Source organism: Ochotona curzoniae, unplaced genomic scaffold, assembly GCF_017591425.1.
Source record: "Ochotona curzoniae isolate NIBS_2020 unplaced genomic scaffold, NIBS_Ocur_1.0 scaffold_4701, whole genome shotgun sequence".
Classification (NCBI taxonomy): domain Eukaryota; kingdom Metazoa; phylum Chordata; class Mammalia; order Lagomorpha; family Ochotonidae; genus Ochotona; species Ochotona curzoniae.
Window position 1 is genome coordinate 81,976,186 of NW_024467122.1, and position 18,133 is coordinate 81,994,318.

Consider the following 18,133-nt stretch of genomic DNA (forward strand, 5'->3'; position numbering starts at 1 on the left):
GAAGACCCATGGGTGCTGCAGCTTAGCTTAATTTAACCTGTCACCAAACCAGGCCCACATGTATGCCGAAAAGTGCTGCCACCTTGTCCTGGTTCCCATATTCACCAGCAGAAGGGTACAGCCTAGCAGGAGAATTCCCGTGCTTCCTCTGCCAGGCATCCCCTCAGTCTTGACCTTGCGCCTGCAAGGGAGTACTGAGGTCTAGCCTGACGTGACTTGCATCCAATCCTGGCACTTGCCAGCTGGTTCTGTGGTTAGCCTGGCTAGCTCACACCCATTCTGGCTCTCATGTGTGCCAGCCTAGCCCAACCTGGCCTACCCCCAGTGCCAGCTATCACACCTAGCAGTGGCCTAGCAAGGGAGTTACCTCAAGTTCCCTACTGGGCCCATTCCCAGCACAGGGTTTTATGTCAGCAAGTGTTGTGGCCCAGTCAGAGATGGTCTTCCCCTAGACTCAGCATTCACCAGCAGGTATACAGCCTGCTTCAGCCTGGTCCATTCCTAGTCCCAGCTTTTGCTGGTGGGTACAGCAGTCCAGCCCAGTCTGGTCCAACCCCAACTCTCATGTGAACTAGCAGGTGTTGCAGTTCAACTTGACCTGGTCTGTCTCCCATCCTGGCTCTTACTTGCATGTGTGTTGTGAACTGGTCCAGCCTGATCTACCCCCAGCCCCAGCTCACACATATGCCCACGGGTGCTGCAGCCCAGTTTAGCCTGGACCGCCCCCAGCCCCAGCTCTCAAGCTCATTAGAGGAAGCTACGACCTAGCAAAGGAGTTTCCCAAGTTCCCCTACCAAGCCTTCTCCCAGCTCCAGATCTTGCAAGTACTGGCAGATGTTTCGGCCTAGACTGACATGGAGAGCCCCAAGGCAGCATTGCCCAGCTTGGTCTGCCCATAACTCTTGTACTCACTAGTGGGAGCTGCAGTCAAGCAGGAGAGTCCCCAGAGTTCCTCTATCAGGTTAATTCCTAGGCCCCAGGTCTTGCTGGCAGTGCTTCAAGCCAGCCTGGCATGGTCAAGCTACAGCCTCAGCTCTTGCTGGTGGGTATTGCAGCTTATCCCAGCTGGGCACAGCCCATACCCTGTCTTGATTCTCATGTATGCCAGCATGTATTGCTCCATATGGGAGCAGGTTTGAGTCTTGGCTGCTCCACTTCCCTTCCAGTTCCCTGCTTGTGGCCTAGGAAAACCGAAAAGGACAGCCCAAAGCCTTGGGACTCTGCACATATATGGGAGAACCAGAGGAGGTTCCCGGCTTCTAGTTTTGGATTGACTCAGCTAGTTTGCTCCTCAAATGGCTGCAACAGCTGGAGCTGAGCTGATCCAAAGTCAGGAGCCAGGAGCTTCTTTCATCCTGGGGATGCCTGGGTTAGGGTAGGGACTCCCCTTTGGACTCCAGTAGGCTGGGAAGCAGCAGGTAACGCCCAGTGCTTGGGTCCCTGTGATGCACGTGGGAGAACTGGATGGAGTCCTGGTTCCTGCATTCAACCTTGCCTGGCCTCAATTTGTTGCAGGCATTTAGGGGGTAAACCAGGAGATGGAAGATCCCTGCCATTCAGTAAAATGAAAAAAAAAAAAAATTTAAAGAAAAACCCACTTAAGGAACAGAACTGACAGCAACTGACTCATATAGACACCTGATTTATGACTCTTTCTCGTAATAAAATTTTACGTAAGTACATGTTAATTCTTTGTTTCTTCATATACACAAGTTTAGTTTGGCTTTATTTCCTGACAGATGGCTTGGGTTTTCCATGTTGCTCCAAAGACAATCTGTTACTTTTCTAGGAGCTTCCGGACCGATTTTGGACGTTCCTGGACAATCTTCGAAAGTCTGACCTCAAACTTGTACACAGATTTCTTGTGTCTAGTTCTCAGGGAAGACAACTCCTTCACACACCAATTCCCCTCACACTGCTCTCCCCTCAAAACCAAGCTGAGAGAATTTTTCTTACCTTCTCTTGAGGGTTGATGCTTTTTTTGGGGGAGGGGTGGGGGAGGAGTCTACCCTTTCCCTTAGGGTGAAAATATTTTAAGGGTTTCAACTCCATTCAAAGGTGTTAGTTTCAACCAGTGACCCCAACGACGTTAAACCAAAAACTCCCAGCAAGATGTCCAAAACCGCAAATCTTTCTGGGAAGGGCCTCAGCCCACTCTCAAATTCAGCATCAGGGTTTCAGTTCCACCCTCATGTCCGGCTGGGGGGGAGTTTCCATATCTCCTGGGATCACAGCTCCGTGACCTTCAGTGTATGTCTGTTGTAACGAGGGTAGTTGCAGCTGACTTCCACGGCTGTCCTGCCAGACCCAGAAACCCTATACTAATCTATATGCAGAAAAAAATGTTATTTTTAAAATGTCAGTGTCCACTTATTGCCTAATGGAGATGCTGAGCAGGCCGAATCTCTCTAAGGCTTCATGAATGATTGCGCATTTTCAGCTGACACAGGCATAGTGGTCCCCAACGTGGACAGGCCGGCTGTCCATGCCTTGCTTCTATCCGGCACCTGCGCATCCAACCTGCTCTTGTGCCCAAGCTTCTGATTCCTTCTAAGGCCCTCCCATTGGGGCGCAGCACCTACTTGCCAACTTGGTCCCCGAAGAACCTGTTTGTTCTTGAGTTAGTGGCTTACTTGTTTGCTCCTCACCTCTCTTACAAAGCAAGATAACTATAGTTGACAACGTTGCCCTGAACAGTCTACCCAACACTTATATTGGTCACCTACTCTATGCCAGGTTCTGGTCCACTGAAGAGGAGGATGAGCTAGCCAGAGTCAACTCCCCCCAAGGAGATGAAAAGGAATTCAGCATAAACAGGATGTTGATGAGTGTCTCTATACTCAGTACCACTTTGGAACAGTATCCCTGGGCTGCTTCTACAGGCAGCCCCATATTCAGAAGCTTCATAAGAAACAATGAAATTCAGGGTTCAGGGCCCGGCACAATAGCGTGGTGGTCAAAGCCCTTGCCTTGCACACGTTGGGATCTCACTATGGCGCTGGTTCTAATCCCAGTGGCCCTGCTTCCTATTCAACTCCCTGCTTGTGGCCTGGGAAAGCAGATGAGGACAGCCCAAAGCTTTGGGACCCTGCACCCATGTGGGAGACCTGGAGGAAGTTCCTGGCTCCTGGCTTCGGACTGGCTTAGCTCCAGCTGTTGCAGTCACTTGGGGAGTAAACCATCGGATGGAGGATCTTCCTCTCTGTCTCTCCTCCTCTCTGTATATCTGACTTTCCAATAAAAATAACTAAATCTTAAAAAAAAAAAATCCAGGTTTCAGCTGCAAGTAACTTTAGTAAACTGAAGAGAGAGGGTCCCACTTAAGGGTAGCCCGGTAGGAAGCCATCCTGACATACGTGGTGTGGCTAATGGCGGGTGGGAGGAGGAAAGGAGCTACTTGGGGGGCAGTCATAAGGAACCTGGCAGAGGGATGGTCATCCTGGCAGGGGCCCACGGTGGTGGACGGCCAGGGCGTCCCGTGAACGCCGCCTCGGGGACCGACTTCCCGAGGACCCTGGCCGGCCCCACGGAGAAGGCAGCGGGGACGGACCTCCCTCGGGGGACGGGGCAAAGTCGCGGTGGGAAGAGGGTCGGAGGCGGCCTGCGGGCGTCTCCCCCACACACCTCTCAGAGGACGCGCGAGAACTGCCCTTGGTCTTCGCCCCACAGACGCAGGCTGTGTAAGGGTTAGAACCATTCAGTGGGAAGAGCGGACCACTGCCCCCACCACAGGCGTTTCCAGCGTTTCCAGCGTCCTAGAAACCATGCCCTCCCCGGAACCGGAAGCGAAGCGTAGCCCCACGGATCCACCGCGGTCTTTTTCCCAGGAGATGGTGGTGTTCGCTGCTGGAACTACAACTCCCATGATGCAGCGCGAATCTTCCGGCTTCCGGCGCGAGGGTCAGAGTGAGGAGTGTTTACACCGGCGGCTCAGCGGCCGGGCTCCTTCCGCGGGACGGGTGAGGGCGCCGGGCTGCACGTGGGGGGCGGGTGTGGTGCGGTGGGGTGTAGGGGCGGTGGACGGGCTCCGCGAGGCGGGTGGGGGCGCCCCCGGAAGCGCCCTGCCCCCTTGGCCCTGCCGTGACCTTGGGCCGAGTAACCGCCCCTGTCTGAATCTTGATGTGCAAATAGGGCTGGACATGCCAACCCCGGGGAGCACCTGTGCGGATTGAGTGAGCTTGGTGGACCGAACAGTCCTTCTGTTGTTCCTTTCTGCCCTTCTTTGGGGAAACCGCATAGCCCTTTTCCTTCTCAAGGAAACCTGTAGCCAAGAATTTGGCTTGTCTTACACGATTCTTGCACCTTTATGGTGTTTCTTTTGGTCATCCATATGTGTCAGGCATGGGAGATCATGAAGACGAAAATGTTGAGGGCCTTCAGGAACTGGGGCACAAGGGTAGAGCAGGAGAGTTGGGAGGAGGCGCCCTTTTACCTCCAGGAAAAAGAGCAAGCACTGATGTTGAGTTGAGGTTGGTCTCGGTAGGATATGCCAAAAGGCCACAGAAGAGAAATTTGTCCAATGGATCCACAGAGATGTCAATTGGAGGACTGGAAGCAGAGTGGGGTTGCTGTTGGGGGGCAGGGCAGAGCTCTGATGGGGAGCAGCACTTCCAGGGGCTGTACTCAGTGGCCATGAAGTTCACGCTTATTCTCCCAAGTGGCTTAGAGCCACTGCAGTGATCCTGAGCAAAGAAAGTGCTTGATCAAACCTGTGTGTTAACTTGGCGAGGGTGTGGACTCCGGGCACTCATATCCTGCATGGGTGCCTGGCATCGAATTCCAGCACTTCCGCTTGCCTTGCACCCTGGAAGGCAGGGGGAAGGCTCCAGTATTGGATCCCTGCCATTCTCCTTGAGACACCTTACTGAGTTCCAGGCTCCTGGCTATGGCCTGTCCCAACGCTGCTGGATGCGTAATGGGGAGACATCTGCCTCTCTGTGCCTTGCAAATGCAATGTAAACAAATAAAATTGAAATGATGAGTTGAGTTGGCAGCATGGATGTTTGGAAAGGCAAGAGTTGGTGAAGGAAAAATAAGTGGGTGTACAGCAAGGAGAGGGCTGGAATGGGTTCATTTGATCCTTCGCAGGATGGGTGACATTCTAGTTCTGGCCCCGTAATGTCTGTCATCCTGTGCTTCTCTGGCACTTTGTGAAGTGTGAGCTATCCTGCAGCAGGCAACTTGGTGCAGCCAAAGTTGATTAGTGGCATCAGACTTTTATAGACTGAGGGTCACTTAGGGTAAGGGAGGAGCTTATCTACGGAACCCAGTTTCTATACCCTTGTTTGGAACACACTTATTTTGTATATCTCTCCAAGGGTTCTCATTCACATGCTATCCATTTGGTTGTTCTTATATAAATGATATCCTATCAGTTGTAATCCTGTGCTCCTTGACCTGCAGTGAGGTTGAACCATCTCTTATTCAACGCCTCCGTGGGTGGGCCTGGGGTGGGGGGAGATCGGTCTGTCCCGCAGCCACTAAAACTTCTGTTGTTTCCTAGGGAGAAAGAGAGAGCGCGAAAGAGAGAGGATGTCTCTCTCAGACTGGCACCTGGCAGTGAAGCTGGCTGACCAACCCCTTGCCCCCAAGTCTGTTCTCCGCTTGCCGGAGACAGAGCTGGGTGAATACTCGCTGGGATGCTATAGCATCTCGTTTCTGAAGCAGCTCATTGCTGGCAAACTCCAGGAGTCCGTTCCAGACCCCGAGCTGATTGGTGAGTCTCTGTGGACCATGTGGTTGGGTTGCTTCTCTGGGAGGATGCTCCCAGAGTTAAGAGCTTAGCTTTCTTATCTCAAAATGTTAATGCCAAGGCCTGGCGTAATAGTCTACTAGTTAAATCCTTGCCTTTCGTCATCCTCCGGGATCCTGTATCGGCGCCGGTTTGTGTCCCTGCTTGCCAGAGTCCAGGTCCAGCTGAGTTAGGGACTCACGAAGGGTGCATGGATTAGGCATAAAGAGGAACGAAATAGACCACTACAATTTCAGGGTCATAATGGACAATGCGAGAAAGCTGTCTGCTTTATTTATACAGAAGTAGTCACAAACTCTGGCATAGACTTTTTACGTCATGGTTAAGTGGGTATTTCCAAGAATAATTCTGCCGTTTGTTTCACCTTAAAGCTCTCAGTAGAAGTTCTCCATAGATGGTGTATATCAATCAGTAACACATTCCTACTACAATCCTCATTCTACAACTTAATGTTGAATTGGTTAAGGGAGGAAATGCATCACAGAAGGAGGAAGCTAAAGATCAAGGATGGTCAACGGGGGCAGCAGAGACAGAGACAGCATGAATAGTAAAAGGGCCCTTTTGCTAAGACCATATCAGCAACATCAGCTTCCAAGCTCACATTGATAGTAAAGACCAACTCCACAGAGGCAGACAATGGCTAAATAGATTATAGAAATCTCAGTGGGGTTGTCCGGTGTCCATGCAAAGGGAGGTGGAGCTGCACTCAGGTGGTTGGAGAGACATCCATGGGCCCTGCCATGCAGTGGGAAATTCCTTGCAGCCCTGCCTGCAATGGAACAATACTCTTAACACCTTCGTGTCTTCCACACCCACTGCACGGACCCCAGCACCAGCTACTCCACTTCCCGTCTAGCTCCCTGCTCATAGCCCTCAGAAAGTGGTGGAGGATGGCCCAGAACCCACATGGGAGACCCAGAGGAGACTTCTGGCTTCGGATCAGCTCAGCTCTATTTGTTGCTGCCACTTGGAGAGTGAACCAGCGGACAGAAGATCTTTCTCTCTCTATATTTGCCTTTCTGATAAAAATAAATCTTAAAAAAAAGTTAATAACTTTGGGGAAGTGGGTGCCGGATCAACAAAAACATAAATCTTACAGTAAAACATCTAGTTGCCATTTCGGGCCTGTTTGTACTGAACTGCCTCATCGGGAAGTTCTTTGCCTGTGACCTCATGGAATTCTCGCTGGATAAGCAAGCCATTAGGGTGGGTTGGGAAGAATGAGCAGTCGCTTGGGGAAAGGATCTCAGCTCCTAGCATTGGAGTGGTTTAAGAGGATGGTTGCTTGTTGTTGATGGGAAGAAGGCTATGAACGAGAAAGTGATGAAGACAAGGGCAGTCCAAGAGGGAGGAGGAGTGTAAACAGCATCATGTTACAATGTAACTTATAATGGCCCAGGGACCCAGGTGGTGGAAAAGGCACGCCTGTTTTGAATCATTTTGTTGGTTACATTTTTTCCATGCCTTGAAATACAGCAGTGTTCTGTGGGTAGTTTCTGTGTCACTCGATTTTATGAGTTTGTCCTCATTAACAGTTGTTGTTCAAACCTTTTTATTGGACCATCGTTGCGATAGAGCAGGTTAGACCACACCAGTCAAGATGCCAGTGTCCCACATTGGCATGTTGGTTTGGTGCCTGCTTTGAGCTGATTGACTCTGCTAATGCATGCGGGAGTGCAGCAGATGATGGCTCCAGTGTTTTGTTCCCTTGCCACCTGTGTGGGAGACCCAGATGGAGGGCTGGGTTGCTGACTGCAGCCTGGCCACTGATGGAAGACACCTGTCTTTTTCTGCATTGCTCTGCCTTTCAAATAAATTAAAAAAAAAAAAATCTATTGGGGTTGGGGCAGGTGCTGTGGTATAATTTGAAGTGCTACCTGCAGTGCCAGCATCTCACGTGGGTGCCAGTTAGAATCCCAGCTGCTCCACTTCCGATCCAGCTCCCCGCTAATGTACCTGGGAGAGCAGTGGAGGAGGGCGTAATTGCTTGAGAGGCTAAACCCATGTGGGAGACTGGAAAGAAGCTCTTGGCTCCTGGTTTCAGGCCAGCTTAGCTGAGGCTGCTGGGGCCATTTGGGGAGTGAACCAGAGGCTGGAAAATCCCTTACTTTGCCTCTCTGAAAAACTGCCTTTCAAATAAGCGATTCAGTCTTTTTTAATGTATTAAATAAAGTCATCTTTTAAAGCATATATCACTCCCCACCTGTATGTGCAACCAAAATCGACTTCTCAGAGGCCAGGAAACCGTGTTGAAATGGTTCTAAAGAGAAGAATGTAAAAGGGCTATTTGGGTTTTTTTTTTTTCAGACTTGATCTACTGCGGCCGGAAGCTGAAAGATGACCAGACCCTGGACTTCTACGGCATCCAGCCTGGGTCCACTGTCCACGTCCTACGCAAGTCATGGCCTGAGCCCGATCAGAAGCCGGGTGAGTGGGTGAGGGGGTTGCCCATCAGGCAGGCGGCCAAGGTATGTGTGAGAAAGGGTCCATGTGTTCCCCAAGCAGTGGCCAGGGCTGTCTTTATTATTAACTTATTAACTGAATTGTACCCTGTTGGCACTCAGGCCAGGAGAGGTCTCTGCTTTGCAAGCTCCGCCCACTGCCCTCTCAGGAGGCGGGGATGTGGCTCAGGGGGCGTGTCCAGTGTCCAGGAGCTCTGTACCTTTTCCTTAGTGCTGTTGTTGTGGGCCCTGTTCATGCTCTGGTCTTTCCTCTTGTTGGCAGACTCTCCAGCACATCTCAGCACCTGCCACCTCAGGCGTCATTAGCAGGTTTTGCTGTGGCTCTTTACAAAGCCCCCAGAGCTCCCAGTCCTCTCGCAGGGGCACTGGGCTGCTTGGAATTCACAGTTCAGAACTCACATATGTGTGGCTTTCAAGGGCCAACCCCCACCCCACGATGCAACTGAGCTGTGTGAAAGACATTGACTAATTTTTATGCTATCGGTGAATGCTGTGATCACCTGTCAGCCTGAACTTGAATTTCCACTTATAAATGTGCCTTGGCAGTGAGTGAAAGAGAGAAAGACAGCCCTTGCAGCCAGGCCTCTGCAGGGCCTGAGTACAGGAGCAGCTGTACCTACCCCCAGCCTCAGGCAGGGACACCTGAGACCATCGCAGCTCAGGCCAGAAACAGGATCCAGGACGGAGACAAAAAGAAAAAACCTACAGCTCGCCCAGACCACAATTGGGTCTGTCTCCTGGCACACTGCTCTTCCTACGATGCAGGGCTATCATCTTACTCTAGTCTTCCTTTTAGAAAAGGATTCTTAAGACCATTGTGAAATCATGCCCTTTCTCCTGCAACCCTCCCTCAGAGCACAGTGTCCCCATAACCTGCCACCACCAGCTGAAGCCTACCCCCCATATCCCGGCCCAGGGCAGGAAGCCCAGCCTGCTTGGGCATGGGCGCGTCCCCTGCTCTTTGGCTGATAAACAAGGACAGAAGGAGAGAAACACTGGAGGGCTCCCGTGAGCCAGCCAATCCCTCTGATACCATACTTTATCATCCCAGCGGCCCCGCGGACGCGGTGGCAGCCTTGGCCTTCAGTAGGGGAAAAGGAGAGCCTTGGAGGGCGTTTGCTCAAGGTCACCTACTTAGAAAACAAGTGTAAGAGCTGCGGTAAGGACCTTCCCCCTCGACCCAGAGCTGCCACAGAGACCACCCCCTTCTCTCAGGCCTCCTCTCATCTCCTCCTGGACCTTGTGGAGGAGATGCAAAGAAACCTGCAGCTCCCTGAAGGAATTGTTTCATGGCGCAGTTTGGACCTCGTCTGTGAGCTTTTTCCACATCTCGGGCTCTCCCCCTGGATGAGAGCCTGTCAGCTCCGGCCATCCTCTGTGGGCTGGATAGAGCCCTTTGGGTGTGTATGGGGGGGGTCTCACCTCAGCCTTGCTCCTCGCTCAGGGATGTGCACACCAAGCTCCAGCCACAGGCTGCTACTCCGTGAGTAGGTCCGCCTTCTGCTTATGTGTCCCTGCCCTATTGAAGCTCGGAGTCCCTTATCCCGTGCACCCTGGGAACTTCTGTTCCCTTAACCTCAGATACCTTCTGGAATGATCCCGGGAGGCAGCCAGGTTCCCATCCCTGTCAGTAATGGCTGTCCATCTCAGTCGTCCTGCTGCCCAGCAGGAACCCACATGGCTTTTGAAATCCCAGCTGGCGTGTGTGAGCCTGTGTTCGTCTGCTGTATCCAGTTTTCATTTCTCCTATTGCCGAGAGCTCCCTAGTCAGGTCATGGGTTCTTGTGTACCTTCCCGCGCCTTCCCCAGAGCCAGGGTGGAGTTCATGGTCAGTACGGGCTTGAGTTGGCATCAGGTGTTCATGGAAGACTGTGCCCAGGACCGGGCTGCTAAATTGGATCCCAGGAGAATTACCCTGGAGCCAGGTGGTACATGGTCTGTATGTTGACAGGGAGTGGCTTGGAAAGCCTGGCCCTGGGTGAGTATCCTGCTGCTCCCCGCTCTTCGCCCATCTCCTCTCCTGTGAAACGGACTGGGTTCTGAATTAACCCAGTAGAACCGAGAGAGCTACCGAATCTTATTCAGACAGATGGCAGAAGTTTTCTGTGCCAATGTATTTTTTTTCAACAGTGTTTTTTTTTTTAAGATTTATTTATTTGTTTGTTTATTTTATTAGAAAGACAGATATACAGAGAGAAGGAAAGACAGAAAGATTCTTCATCCACTGGCTCACTCCCTAAGTAGTCACAACAGCCAGAGATGAACTGATCTGAAGCCAGGGGACAGGAGCTTCTTCCAGGTCTCCCATGTAGGTGCAGGGTCCCAAGGCTTAGGGCTGTCCTCCCAGGCCATAAGCAGGGAGCTGGAAACTGAAACAACCTGGACATGAACACTGGATCCAACACAGTGAAACAGCTTGGACATGAACTGGTGCCCATGTGGGATCCCGGCAAATGTGAGGCGAGGATTTAGCCCAGTAAACTTTTGTTTGTTTGTTTGTTTGTTTTTAAAGATTTATTTTTATTATTTTGTTATTGGAAAGGCGGATGTACAGAGAGGAGAGACAGAGAGGAAGATCTTCCATCCGATGATTCACTCCCCAAGTGAGCGCAACGGGTCGATACTATGCCAATCCGAAGCCAGGAGCCTCTTCTGGGTCTCCCACGCGGGTGCAGGTTCCCAAAGCTTTGGGCCGTCCTCGACTGCTCTCCCAGGCCACAAGCAGGGAGCTGGAAGGGAAGCGGGGCTGCCGGGATTAGAACCGGCGCCCATATGGGATCCCGGGCGTGCAAGGCGAGGACCTTTAACCACTTGCGCCACCGCGCCGGGCCCTGTTTGTTTGTTTTTAAGATGTATTTATTCAAAAGGCAGAGTTATGGAGAAAGGGGCTGGGAAGAGACAGAGAAAGGGTTCGCTCCCCAAAAGGCCATGGTCAGGCTAGTCAGGCCTGTGCCGAGTTGAAGCCAGGAGCTTCATCCGGGTCTCCCATGTGGGTGAGGGGCCTGGGCACTTGATTTATCTTGTATTAGCAGGGAGCTGGATCAGAAGTAGAGCAGCTACAACTCAAACCAGCGCCCGGGTGGGATGCTGGCAGTGACTTCACCCATTATGCCACATTGCCAGCCATGAAAGCGTATCTTCCAATCCCGTTTTCCACCAACTTTCTGGGAAATGCCTTTGTGTATGTGCGGTGTCCAGAAATTGAAAAGGAGTTGGAGCCTGGTGACATGCTTGCTTTGAGGTATGGGCTGAGAGTTGGTCAAGGGCCCTGGAAGTACAGCGTGTTTTCGTGTGTGTTGATTCATAACCATCTTGGAGAAACTTGCAAGGAAACGTCAGAGAGAACACAGTGGCCCAGTTCTGACACCTGACTTCAGCGCTGTGTTCCACTCCTGCCCCCCACCTCCCGGCTGGGAGCAGGTGCATGAGACAGCTGGGCTGGAGAACATATACAGCATTCTGGTGGTGTATTTCTTACCATACTGTGACACGGGCACTCCGATCATTACAGCCCTGACAGCGTGTACCTCTTTTAAATCCTTATGAGAGTCTGTCGTGTCAGTCATGACTTTTCTCTTTGCACACACAAGTCGCTGCCACAGTCGCCGGCTGTTGTGACTACTTAGGGAGTGAGCCAGTGGATGGAGAATCTTTCTGTCTTTCCTTCTCTCTGTATATCTGTCTTTCTAATAAAATAAACAAACAAATAAATAAATCTTAAAAGTCCTGATCCTAAAAGTCCTCCCTCCGCCACCACCAGGTCCTAGAACTCTGGTGTGTTTATCTCTTTGAAGGCACTCAATACAGAGCACTATCTTTATATATATATAGGAAAGGCAGACATACAGAGAGAAGGAGAGACAGAAAGATCTTCTGTCCGCTGGTTCCAGGTCTCCCATGCAGTTGCAAGGTCCCCAGGCGTCAAGCCATCCTCCACTGCTTTCTTAGGCCACAAGCAAGGAGCTGGATGGGAATTGGGGCAGCTTGCCCATAAGGGATTCCAACGCGTGCAAGACGAAGACTTTAGCCACTAGGCTACCATGCCAAGTCCCAGAGAGTCTTACCTTCGCCCGTGTGGCCCAGAAAGGGTTTTTGTGACAGGACACTCCTTCCTGGGAAGTGAAAGGGGAGAGAGCTCACTAACCAGGCCATATGTACCTGGGCATGCTGAGGCTAACACAGTGTCACCCATGTCCATAGCTTGCATGTCGTCTTGTCCCTACAGAGCCTGTGGACAGAGCGGCTGCCATGAGGGAGTTCCGGGTGCTGCACACGGCACTACACAGCAGCTCGTCCTACAGGGAGGCGGTGAGCACCAGGGGGCCCCGTCGGAGCCACAGGGGCCCAGCTGCGCTTTGGAGCGTGGGTGCTGGGGGTCTGTTGCCACAGAAACTGAGAGTTCCTGGGGAGGCTTTGCCCTCAGCAGAGCCCAGAGAGCTGATCTCAGCCACACTGTGTGGACTCCTTTTTTTGTTTTTTTGTTTTTTTTTTTTTAATTAAAGATTTATTTATTTGAGAGGCAGAGTGATAGACAGTGAAGAAAAGAGACATCTTCCATCACTGGTTCACTCCCCGAATGACCTCAATGGCTGGAGCTGAGCTGATCCAAAACCAGGAGCTTCTTCCTGGTCTCCCTTGGAGGTGCCTTAAGCCATCCTCCACTACTTTCCCAGGCCACAAGCAGGGAGCTAGATGGGAAGTAGAGCAGCCAGGACTCCTAGCTGGCACCTGTGTGGAATGCCAGCATGGCCGGCCACACTTCCTTTTAGCAATGATAGACTCTGCCGCGGAGCAAGCATGGTGACGGCTGGGAGATCCACGTGCCACCTCTGGCTGACCTATTCGTACCTGGGATTTCCTTCTGGGGAGCCAGGCTGCTGCCTTGCCCTGACAGAGCTGATAGACCAGAGGAGTCAGCTGCTAGCTTTACAGTCGGGGTGAACATGGACTTGAAGCTGTGTCGGGATGTAGAAAAGCTTAGCTGCCAGGCTGGCAGTGAGAGCTTGCATTCTGAAGGTGTTCGAACTGCACATGGGGCAAAATTGCAGAGATTAAGGTTTACCCTGTTATTAGGTTTTTCATTTTTATTGTTTGTTTTCTTGTCCAAAGAGAACCCCAGGCCTTGCTGCACCCCGCCCCCCAACATTTGACACACGTGTGCCTAGAGGGAAGCTGTCTTCTGGCAGAGCAGGTGTCTGGTGAGGGCCCTGGGCTGGTAGGAGTGCTCAGTGCCCCTGCTGTCTCCTGCAGGTGTTTAAGATGCTCAGCAACAAGGAGTCCCTGGACCAAATCATTGTGGCTACCCCAGGCCTTAGCAGCGACCCTGTGGCTCTGGGTAAGTGTGGGCTTGAACCGGAGAACACGGGGGTGTGTGGGAGAGAAGGTGGGTAGAGGCAATGTCCCTGCTTATTCCGTGGCCATGTTTGGGGAGACAGAGCGGCACCAGGGCGGCACCAGGGCGTGCTCCTTGTGCCTGCCGAGTGTGTTCAGGCCCAGGGTGTGGCCACTGTCCAGCCCACATGGCAAGATGAGTGGGAGGAGACATCCCAGGGCTCTTAGCCCACATCACAGCAAGCAGGGATGGCTTCATACACACCTTAATGGATCAAGGAACACCCCTGGGACAGCAAGAAAGCAGCTAGAGTATATGGGCCCTCAGTGGGGGTCAGAGGGGGTTGCCCACCTGGCCTCCCTCACAGGCTGCCCTGCGGCCCTGGATCCCTATGACACTGGGTGCTTGGAGACCCGCAACCTGTCCTCCCTCAGGTCTGGCCAGAGTTCCTTCTCTGGGCTCAGCCCTGGTCTCTTGCAGGGGTACTCCAGGACAAAGACCTCTTCTCTGTCTTCGCCGACCCCAACATGCTGGACACGTAAGTGGGGCCATCACAGCCTTCCCCGCCCCACTCCAGGAGTCAGACCGTCATCCCGCAGCCGGGCCCCGCTGTCTGCAGGGCCTGGGTCTGAGGAGTTAACCAACGTCTACATGGAAGAGTGCAGACTTTGCTTGTCCTTGTGACTAAGGCAGTGTGACAACTGCGCCTGGAGTGTTCATGCCGTTGTTGGTGTTAGGAGTGATCTGGTGCTTGCGCTTGGGTGCTGCGCCAGCCCTGGGCCATTTGGCATTAGGGGACATGAGCATCTGTGAAATTGTTGCATCTGTGGCAGGTCTTGAGACCAGCCCCTGCCCCCCCAAGGCTTCCCTCCCTCCCTCCCTGAACCTGAGGCCTTGCTGCCATGGCTGGGACGCATGCACAGGAGAACTGTGGTTCCTAGTGGGAGATGCTGAAAGTCAGGCACAGGCAGCCCTGCTGGTAGGAGGGGCATCTGGGCAGAGTTGCTGAGCCACCTGGGGTTTCTCTATCTTTGTCCTAGGTTGGTGCCTGCACACCCGGCCCTAGTCAATGCCATCGTCCTGGTACTGCACTCAGTGGCAGGCAGCACTCCAATGCCAGGGGCTGACTCCTCTTCACGGAGCCTGCCCTCCAGCTCGTACCGGGATATGCCAGGTGAGTGTCGCCCCCATCCCCGTCTGAGGATGTGTGGGGTTGGGGGGGCAGCGATCTGCTCTTTCCCCCCTCCCCACCCCTCTCAGCTATGTATAGCCTTGGCAGAGGGCGTTCCTCAGGAGCTTGGTTTGAGTCAGGAAGTGCATCTGTCCTGTAATTTTCCGAGGGGAATGATGACATGAGGAATTTGGAGAGTGGCTCGCGCTGCCTGGAGCCGCGCCTGAGCCTGGCTGTTCTTCCTCCTGAAGTCTGTTACTCCCTCCTCCAGGTGGCTTCCTGTTTGACGGGCTCTCAGATGACGAGGATGACTTCCAGCCTGTGAGTGGCCTGGCTGCCTGCCCTCTGGGGCGGGGGAGAGCCAGGGAACAGGCCCACCCTGGGCGCCCAGGCAGGGCCCTAAAAGCTGCTTTCTGGAGTCCAGGAGCCTGGGGCATCTCCTGGGGTCTGCTGGGCATCTCTGGTGCCATCTCCTCAATTCTGGATCTCTCCCATCTCCAGAGTGCCCGGCCCACGCCTTCCAGTAGCACCTCCAGTTCCCGCCCAGCTTCTCTGGGCTACAGTGGGGCTGCTGGCCCCCGGCCCATCACCCAGAGTGAGCTGGCTACCGCCCTGGCCTTGGCCAGCACCCCTGAGAGCAGCTCTCACACGCCAACTCCCGGCACCCAGGTATGGAGCAGCCTAGGCTGTCATGAGTGGGCCCCAGAGCAGGAATGGATCGGGCTCTGCTGGCCCTGGGGGATTCCTTTGTGTGGCTCAGGTCACTCTCGCTGTGTGTGGGGTGTGGGGTGATGGACCAGCGGGCGACCCGTTTCTGTTCTGCTGAGGGTTGGGGCTGACCCCTGCTCCACCTGCAGGGCCATTCCTCCGGGACCTCCCCACTATCCTCCAGCGGTGCACAGTCTGGAACGCCCATCACCAGTGACCTCTTCAGCCAGGCTCTGCAGCACGCCCTGCAGGCCTCGGGGCAGCCAAGCCCACAGGTCAGTCTGACTGCCCGCTTCCCGGTTGGCACGTGCTTAATCTCACATAGGCTGCAACTGTGGGGCCACCGTCCCTGTGGCTTCTCGGCTCCTGCCCCCAGCACCCACAAACTGCCTGCCTACCACGGGGGATCACAGTCATGTTAGGCAGGCAACCATTCACCGAGTCAGCAAACAGGTGTGGCCTGGGCCCGGGTCCAAGAGCAGCAGCCAGGGCCAGCAGCCCTCCTCCCTGGCGGCACAGGGAGGGATCTGGGAGCTGCAAGATGTGAGACCCTGCTGCTGTTATGAAAGCCTGGGCCAGGACGATGGCCAGGGGAGAGGGTAGTGTGCTAAAGAAACAGTGTGGAAACCCCTGTCCATGGGAGGTGAGCCATGCTGAAGCAGGTGTGTAGGGCTGCAGGCTTCCTGGTGGGGAAGACCTGGCAGTAGAACCCAGGAAAGAGGGTGGGACCTCAAATACTGCCCCAGGGTGCTCTGACCAGGAGCCAGAGAGTGTGAGGAAGAGGGGCCTGGATGTATCAGCGTGCTGATACCTTGGGGTCCAGCTGCTCTACTCTCACACTGGGCAACCCCCGAACACCAGGCCTTGTCCAGGGCTCAGGACTGTGCCCCTGTGGTCATCACTGCCAGGGGTGACCTCATGACCTGTGGGGGAGCACAGTAGGATGTGTGCACCATGCCAGGGCCCGTGGGCTTGCTCGCCTGGTTCTGGAGCTCCTTGTCCCACCCGCCTGGCCAGTGACGCCAAGCTGATGTGTGTGGTTTCCCTCTGGCTCATTCTTTCTCTGGCATGCTGCTCCACTCCAAATCTGCATTTCTAACCCGAGCCTTCGCCTGCCCACGTGTGCCTTTTTCCCTAAGTTGTATACGCCTCTGTCAGTTGATAAAAGAAACTAAATGTAGGCTCTGAAAGCACTGGAAGGAAGTGAGAGTGCATGTGGTTCAGTCCTCCCAAGAGAGAGCACCTCTCAGGGCCCAGAAGCTCAAAGTCATGCAGCCAAGACAGGAAGAGGGGAGTGATTTTGAGTTTGCTTGTGTTCCTGGTAAAACTCTGATTTGTTGCCCCCACCCCCAGCCTGTCTCCTGGCAGTCCTGTGTACTGTGAAGCTTGGCGTCCACCATAGGCCCCCCACTTTCCTTTGCCTCCATGATCGTGCCTTCCTCAGGGTTTTAGTGACAGTCCCACGTGCTCCTGTCTTTCCACAGAGCCAATGGCAAACCCAGCTGCAGCAGCTGCGCGACATGGGCATCCAGGATGATGAGCTGAGCCTGCGAGCCCTGCAGGCCACCGGGGGTGACATCCAGGCAGCCCTGGAGCTCATCTTTGCTGGAGGAGCCCCATGAACACCCTGGCCCTCTGAGCCCTTAGCAGGTTGCAGAGACGGCCACCCACCCCTCACCCATCCTCTCCCCAATATAGCTGATAGTGGTCGACTCTTCTGCCTTGTCCAGTACTTGGCCTTTGTGGCTGGTTGGAACATGTGGAGGTGGTAGCACAAGGAAGGTGTGTGTGTGTGTGTGTGTGTGTGTGTGTGTGTGTGTGTGTGTGTGTGTGTGTGTGTGTGTGTGTGTGTGTGTGTGTGTGTGTGTGTGTGTGTGTCTTGCTCCCGTGGTACCAGGGAGCAGCGCTGGTCTTGGTTGCAGAGGCTCATTCATCTGAGTATTCCTGGGGGCAGGTGGGGCTAGCCTGCCCTCCGCACCACTCCTCTCCCAAAGGCTTCTGAAAGACTTTCTGTGCCTCCCCTGTGCCTTGCCTCACCAAGCATCCCCTGATGCCAGGTGGTAACGATGCCAGAATCCTGGCCCCAGAGCTGCTCCAGGAATAAAGGCAAAAAGTAAGAGTAGTTCTATGATAGTATGCCACAGCACTACCACCCGAAACAGGGCTGGGGTTTAACACCACCCCCAACTGCTGCTCCATCTCCCTGTTCCCCCTGGTGCTCCCCACGGTGTCCTCTGCAGCACAGGGAGCCGATAGGGCAGCAAGCTCCAAGATTTGTCCTGGATCTTGGCCAACACTCTGTGTGCCTTGTCCCATCCTGGCCACTGGGCTGCTGCTTGTCGCCCTGGGAGGGAACGGTCACCGCTCACATGGACGGCCGTTCTTCCTTTCCCGTCTGTGGGTGCTGCTCATGGGGGATGGGCTTCTACTTGCCCCTTTGACCTGTCCTAGTGGGGACCCTAGCATATTAAGTTCTTATCTCTGGGTCACCTCCAGTTTGTCAGTGCTGGATTGGTTTTGTTTGTTTATTTTTTATTGTATTGGAAAGAGACAGACACTGATAATCCATCCACTGGTTCACTCCCCAAATGCCTGCAGCACCTGGGACTGGACCAGGCCAAAGCCAGGAGCCCAAAACGCATTCCAGGCCTCCCAGGTGGGTGGCCCATGTGTAGCCGCCAGAGCCATCAGCTGCTGCCTCTCAGGAT

At 53.7% G+C, this 18,133-nt stretch overlaps 1 protein-coding gene across 2 annotated transcripts; it reads left to right on the plus strand.

Moving 5' to 3' along the window:
- The first annotated feature begins 3,875 nt into the window (after positions 1 to 3,875).
- On the plus strand, positions 3,876 to 17,141 carry UBL7 (ubiquitin like 7). Of its 2 annotated transcripts, none has more exons than XM_040969304.1 (11): positions 3,876 to 3,906; positions 5,504 to 5,716; positions 8,060 to 8,179; positions 12,440 to 12,522; positions 13,465 to 13,549; positions 14,027 to 14,084; positions 14,587 to 14,720; positions 14,989 to 15,038; positions 15,219 to 15,386; positions 15,575 to 15,700; positions 16,910 to 17,141. In XM_040969304.1, exons 2-11 carry the CDS (start codon positions 5,533 to 5,535, stop codon positions 17,045 to 17,047), a joined length of 1,146 nt encoding a protein of 381 aa, XP_040825238.1. In that variant the 5' UTR covers positions 3,876 to 3,906; positions 5,504 to 5,532; the 3' UTR covers positions 17,048 to 17,141. The 2 variants fall into 2 exon arrangements, with proteins under 2 accessions (XP_040825238.1, XP_040825237.1); XM_040969303.1 differs by having other exon boundaries at positions 3,894 to 3,959.
- The last annotated feature ends 992 nt before the right edge of the window (positions 17,142 to 18,133 follow it).